This window comes from Panicum virgatum, chromosome 3K (assembly GCF_016808335.1).
Source record: "Panicum virgatum strain AP13 chromosome 3K, P.virgatum_v5, whole genome shotgun sequence".
Classification (NCBI taxonomy): domain Eukaryota; kingdom Viridiplantae; phylum Streptophyta; class Magnoliopsida; order Poales; family Poaceae; genus Panicum; species Panicum virgatum.
In genome coordinates, this window is record NC_053138.1 from 35,086,424 (window position 1) to 35,092,058 (window position 5,635).

The following is a 5,635-nucleotide window of genomic DNA, read 5'->3' on the forward strand; positions in this document are numbered from 1 at the left end:
TGGGCCTGCGCAGCCTGGCGGCGCCGCTCCCCTCACCGCCCGCGCACCTCCGGCTCCGGTGCAGGAGTGGTGTAGTGATTGAGCCCCGAGCAACTTGGCGCGGCGGTGGCGCGGCAGTGGCCCGAGTTTGTGCAGGACGTGCTGCTCCTGGTGGACGCCGCACTCTGGGGTGTCATCGCGGCTGTCGAGTCTGTCGTGCTCGTCTCCATGATGTGCTACTTCTTCCTCTGTTGCGGTTGCACGCTTTGAGGGGCGGCCTCCGACGAGCTCCGCGCTGCCGGCGGCTACTTCGTTGCCCGGGGAGTTGGGAAAGAAGCTGTCATGGTCTCATGGAGAAGACGGCGAAGGAAGGAAGAAGATGACTAGTGGGTGCATATGTCAGTGACGTAGAAAGAGTAAAGGTGGAAGGGGTAGTTTTGTCCATAGAAAAATATGATAATGTTGTGTACGCTGCAGCTGAACCCAATGCTTCTCCATGCGTATACCAAATGTATACCGTGATATGTTTCAAATGGAGGAAGAATTGTAATGGTAAAACTCAGAATAGGTGAATAGTAATGGTACTTCTCTAAAGTTCAAAAATTGTAATGGCACCAATCTAAAAAATCCTAATATCTTCAGTACATTAGTCACTATTATGAGTAGTGCAAAACACTGGTAAAAGCACACATTATTTTTTTGGTCGATGCCATTAGTACAAATTTCCCTTAAAGCTCACACCAGCTTATGATAGTCCGTAGCAATCATAGTACATTCCAGCATCGGTAGGAATCCAAAGCATTTCATAGGCTAGCGTTAGTTATCTTGTCAGCCTCTCTTTCCTCTTGTAATGTCACAATATCAGTAAGCTATATATTATTAGAATTCAGAACAGTTCAAAAGAGTGTAATAAAGTATTCCGTTTGATGGATATACGACAAACGGTCCTCTGAAAAAGAAAGGGTGAAACTATATTATTAGAATTCTGAATGCTTAATAAGGCTAGAAATTGAGTATTTTAATTGGTGGTCACGCGACAAAATGGTACTCGAAACAACCATACTAGTACACCCCAAATGGATCTAGGAAGAATCCAAAGCACTGTGTAACCGTAAACCAAGGTGAATTGCCCAAAAAAACTGAACTCATTAGCTTTATAACGGTGGTGATGACAAAAGTTCAACAGCTCTTACATTATATTCTACATATGGCATAATACATGCATGTCATTATAGCACTAGTAATTAAGTAGCCCTAACCTTAACTTCTCCCCTCCAACAAGACCACAACAAAGCCCCAGCATGCAAGCAAGCAGTTCCCCGTCCGTCCCATGTCGAACTCCCGTCGCCACCGCCGGCCGGCAAGCTGCCAGCCACCGCCACTGGAACACCGAGCACTACGCCGACGGCTTGCGCACGAAGTACCGGTACGCGGCGACCTTCCGCTTCCGGGAGCCGGAGTTGTCGATGGACAGCACCATCTTGCCAGCCTCCCTCGCCGTGAAGGCATTGTTTAGAGGCTCCTCGGCGGCGGCCGGAACCATCCTCGTCTTCTCCACGCACAGCGTGTAGCTCCCCTCGGCCGCCGGCACGTACTCCGCGCCGTACTCCAGGTCCCAGCCGCCGACCACCAGGTCCCACGTTATTGTCGCGCCGGCCTGAAATGGGACGAGCAAATAGTTAAGCGAAGAAGCTTCACCATGATCACACCAAGCATTAACCTAATGGATAAGCAACAGCCTGCATTGACACGTCTCATTCAGCGAGTTGGATAACACCAAAGTTTACATTTTGCTTGTGCCTGCAAAACAAAATACTGTGTTTGGGTGTTTTTTTTTCTGGACACCAGACAATTCGAGCTGATCTTGGCATGAAGCTAGCCGTGGCGGTAGTTTTCTTCGCACCGGGCCCCTACCATGTGCAGGACTCACATGAACATTGGCCTGGAGTACGAGTACATCCTTACCAGAACGAGAATCCAACACAAGAGTGCCCAACTTTTTACAGCGGTTAAAGTGGGCTGACATTTGACAGCAGTAGCAAGATTAATAAATCAGGCAGCCCTTTCAGCAATATCCTGCTTATTTGCATTCCCCCCTCCTGCTAGCGATAAGACGTGCTAGTCTACTAGAGGTAAAAAAAAACAGCGGGAGGCATTTTTTTTCACTTTGACTGCGCCGCATGCAGCCCGTACAGTATGAGCCAAGCGCGGAGGAGGCGACAGCGCGTGGAAACCAGGGTTTACCGGACCGGTTGGACCGGTTACCGGTTGAAACCGGTCAAACTCAAATTTGAATTCAAAACCCGCAGTTATACCGGTTTCGAACATCTAACCGGCCGGTTAGACCGGTTTACCGGTCCGGTTTGACCGGTTACCGGCCGGTTTGACCGGTTACCAGCCGGTTTAGGCTAAATTCAAATTTTTTTCTTTTTTAGTTTAAATTCAAATGCCCGCAAAGTATACTAAATGAATGTTTGTATAATATATTTTAGCCTAAATGAACCCTCCAACTCTTTTTTTACTACTTTAACATTGTATTTGTATATTTTTGTATGCATGTTTTTTTTGTTTAACTTCAAATGCTCGCAAAGTATACTAAATAAATGAATATTTGAAAAAATTTGACACAATTAGATTCGTCGCAACTTGAAGTATTTTTAAGAATTTTTTTGGAATTTTTCCATTTTTTCGAATTCAAATTTAAAATTTGAATTTGGGCCGGTTTCTAACCGCCCGGAACCGGAACCGGTCCGGGCCGGTTAGACCGGTAACCGCGGTAACCGGTCCGGTTCCGAGCGGTTCGGGGAACCCTGGTGGAAACTCGCGCCGTGGCGTGAACTGCAAACTAAAGTAAAAGCTGCTGTGTTTTGATGTCCGGAAAAGTGGGAGAAAAAGTCACATCGCATACTGTAGCATTTTTCATATTTGTGGTAAATATTGTCCTACCATGACCTAACTAGGCTCAAAAGATTCGTCTCGCAACACATCAAAACTATGCAATTAATTTTTTTATTTACCTACATTTAATACTCCATGTATGGATCATTTGCTATATTTAATGTTTCGATGTGATGGAAAATTTGGATTTTGGGGTGTTTTTGGGCATCTAAACACACCCTTGCCTGGGGTGTGCACTGTGCTGGGCGTACTGTGGCGCCCGACTACCCTCACGAAATTCTCGCAGTCGGCCTCGTCCGCATACGACGTCAGGACAGCAATGGCGTTGCAAGGATTCTCAAAGCCCAGCTGGATGAAGGGATTCACATGCAGTTGCAAGTAGTCTGAAGTCTTTCCCTTTTGAGTTGGTGTTGGGTGTGCGTGAGATGTGTGAAACGCCTAATGGCAAGCTTCTTTTCCTCTCTCTCTCTCTCTCTCTCTCTCTCTCTCTCCCCCCCCCCCCTTCTCTCACCCTCTCGTGTCATGTGAGCTCTTCAAAGAAACCCCGTTCTCTCTCTATCTCTCCTTTGGTGTGAACCGGAAGAACTGGAAGACAGCCAAGCCGGGGAACGGGCAGCCATGGCCCGTGTCCAGTTTCGCAGGGCAGCGCGGTTCCAGCGGCGGCAGCTCTGCTCCAGAGAGCAGCGTTTCCTGGTAAGAAAAGCCGGGCGGTGCGGTGCAAGAACCTGCGCCGCGTGCCCAGCGACGAGCCGATGGACAGCTCCCACACCACAGATTTCAAATCACAAAAAGGACTCCTCACATGCACCTGCGCCGCTGACAACCCTACCAGTTTTCTACAGTACTACTAGTACCAGTATCCAGCCCCCAAAAAACATATTATATGCACATATGTAGTATTCTACTACTGGATTACGGATTATTACCTCATCCGAATACGCTCGTCGTACGGCGTGTCACGTCGCGGAAAGATTAAAGTAAAATTGGTCAGCAGAAAGAGCTGGAAGAACCGAGCAACCTAGGACACGGCGAAAGCCGGAAACAGAGCTCTCCTCGCCGAGCATTGTTCTTGTGGACTTGTCTGATCTTTGGTCGTAAGGACCGCAGGTGGTGTGATGCGATTGTTTATCCACCCCCAAAAACTGGCAAACCCCGGAGCGGACGCGGGCAGGTGAAACTGATGCGTAGGATGGATTAGAAGTGACCCCGGAATGCTGCTAGTTTAATTAGGCAATAGGCATGCGTGGTTTCTTTGCGCCCACTGGAATCCGAATTTGCTGAGGGATGCAAAATTGCAGAGACATGGCAACAATCTGAAAGTGCCCGTGTTGCGTTTTCCAATGCAGCAACGGAGCGCCGAAATTGGGGGGGGGGGGGGGGGGCAGCGCGTACCTCGATGCCGTCGATCTCCAGGAAGACCTTCTCGACGCCCTTGATGGTGAACTCGGACGCCGGCTTGGGCGGGCCGTTCTCGAGGTCGCCGGCGCGGCTCAGCCCGCCGTACTGCACGGGAACCAGCTCCGGCCGGATGAACCTGCGGCGGATGTTTCTTAGCATTGTTTGGTTTTGGTGGGGCGCGCGCAAAGGGGAATTAAGAGGTGAAGGAAATCCGAATTAAAATTTGCCTTACTTGTAGAGCGTCTCGGCGACGTTGCCCTCGCGCGCGATGACGAACTTGCTCTTGGTGCGCTCCGTGAGGAATGGAGAGATCATGGAGAAGAGCACGGAGAAGTACCACGGCACGTTGATGAACACCTGCGGGCACGGAGCGAGCTGCTCAGGAACAGGAATACGAAATGCAGCATAGGAAGAACTGCCGGGACGGCAGGGTGCTCGACGAAATGCTGCAGCACGGACTGCCGAGGGAAAGGGTACCTTGCGCGCCACCATCTCCGGGTAGTTGTCCTGGAAGAGCGAGAGGATCTGGTTGCTGGCGGCCCTGAGCTCTCGCTTGGGCATGTCCTTGAGGTCGGTGACCTGGATGATGGCGTTGACGCCGCCCGGCCTGAGGCTGAGCGCCCGGACGCCGCGCTCCATGACCTGGACGCGCCAGCGGAGGAAGCGCGCGAGGCGGTCGCCGTCGCCGAAGACGCGCTCGTACATGGCGCGGTCCTTGAAGACGCCGTAGGCGTTGTAGCAGACGGGGTGGCCCTCGCGGTCCCAGCCGTGCATGTAGGCGACGACGCCCTCCAGGTCCTTGAAGCCCAGGTCCTCGTCCAGCACCGCGTCGGCGCCGAACTCGGCGCGCCACGCCGCGCAGCGCAGCAGCATGGCGTGCGCGTCGCGGACGCGGAAGTCGCGCGCGCGGAGGAACTTGAGGAGCACCACGTCGGCGCGCTCGTCCACCGGAGGAGAGGCGGCTGCGGCAGCGCCGTCGGCCGCCGCGGGAGGGCTGTTGAGCGGGACGCCCCAGATGGCGATGGGGTCCGGGTGCCTGGCGAGCAGCGCCTTGAGGTCGGCGAGCGCGCGGAGCTCCGAGGGCGGGAGCGCGGCGGCGACGTACGAGTCCTCCTTGAAGGAGGCGGAGCGGAGCAGCGCGGTGGCGTCCATGAGCGAGGACATGAGGCTGCGCTTGGCGCCCTTGGAGGACGGCGCCGCCGCGGGCGCGGGGGACGGGGTGGTGGTGGGAGACATGGTGGCGAGCACTCCTGCTGCTGGGGTCCGGGGGTGGGGGAGGAGGGATTGGGAAGGTGACAAGCAGGCCTCTGCGGAAATGGGGGAAGGGGAGGAGGTTTTGAAATGGGAGGGAGGAGGATTT

The 5,635-nt window shown here is 52.9% G+C and overlaps 1 protein-coding gene across 1 annotated transcript; it reads right to left on the reverse strand.

Moving 5' to 3' along the window:
* Nucleotides 1-1,105: 1,105 nt before the first annotated feature.
* LOC120699082 (patellin-6-like) lies at nucleotides 1,106-5,635 on the reverse strand. Its single transcript, XM_039982945.1, has 4 exons — nucleotides 4,753-5,635; nucleotides 4,508-4,632; nucleotides 4,270-4,411; nucleotides 1,106-1,636 (listed from the first exon to the last, which is right to left on the reverse strand). Exons 1-4 carry the CDS (start codon nucleotides 5,509-5,511, stop codon nucleotides 1,376-1,378), a joined length of 1,287 nt encoding a protein of 428 aa, XP_039838879.1. The 5' UTR covers nucleotides 5,512-5,635; the 3' UTR covers nucleotides 1,106-1,375.

Coding starts and splice junctions, on each gene's coding strand:
- LOC120699082 (XM_039982945.1), bottom strand. CDS start 5,511: ATGTCTCCCACCACCACCCCGTCCCCCGCGCCCGCGGCGGCGCCGTCC. Junction 4,633..4,752: donor CGGAGATGGTGGCGCGCAAG/GTACCCTTTCCC, acceptor CCGTGCCCGCAG/GTGTTCATCAACGTGCCGTG. Junction 1,637..4,269: donor TGGAGATCGACGGCATCGAG/GTACGCGCTGCC, acceptor GTCCCATTTCAG/GCCGGCGCGACAATAACGTG.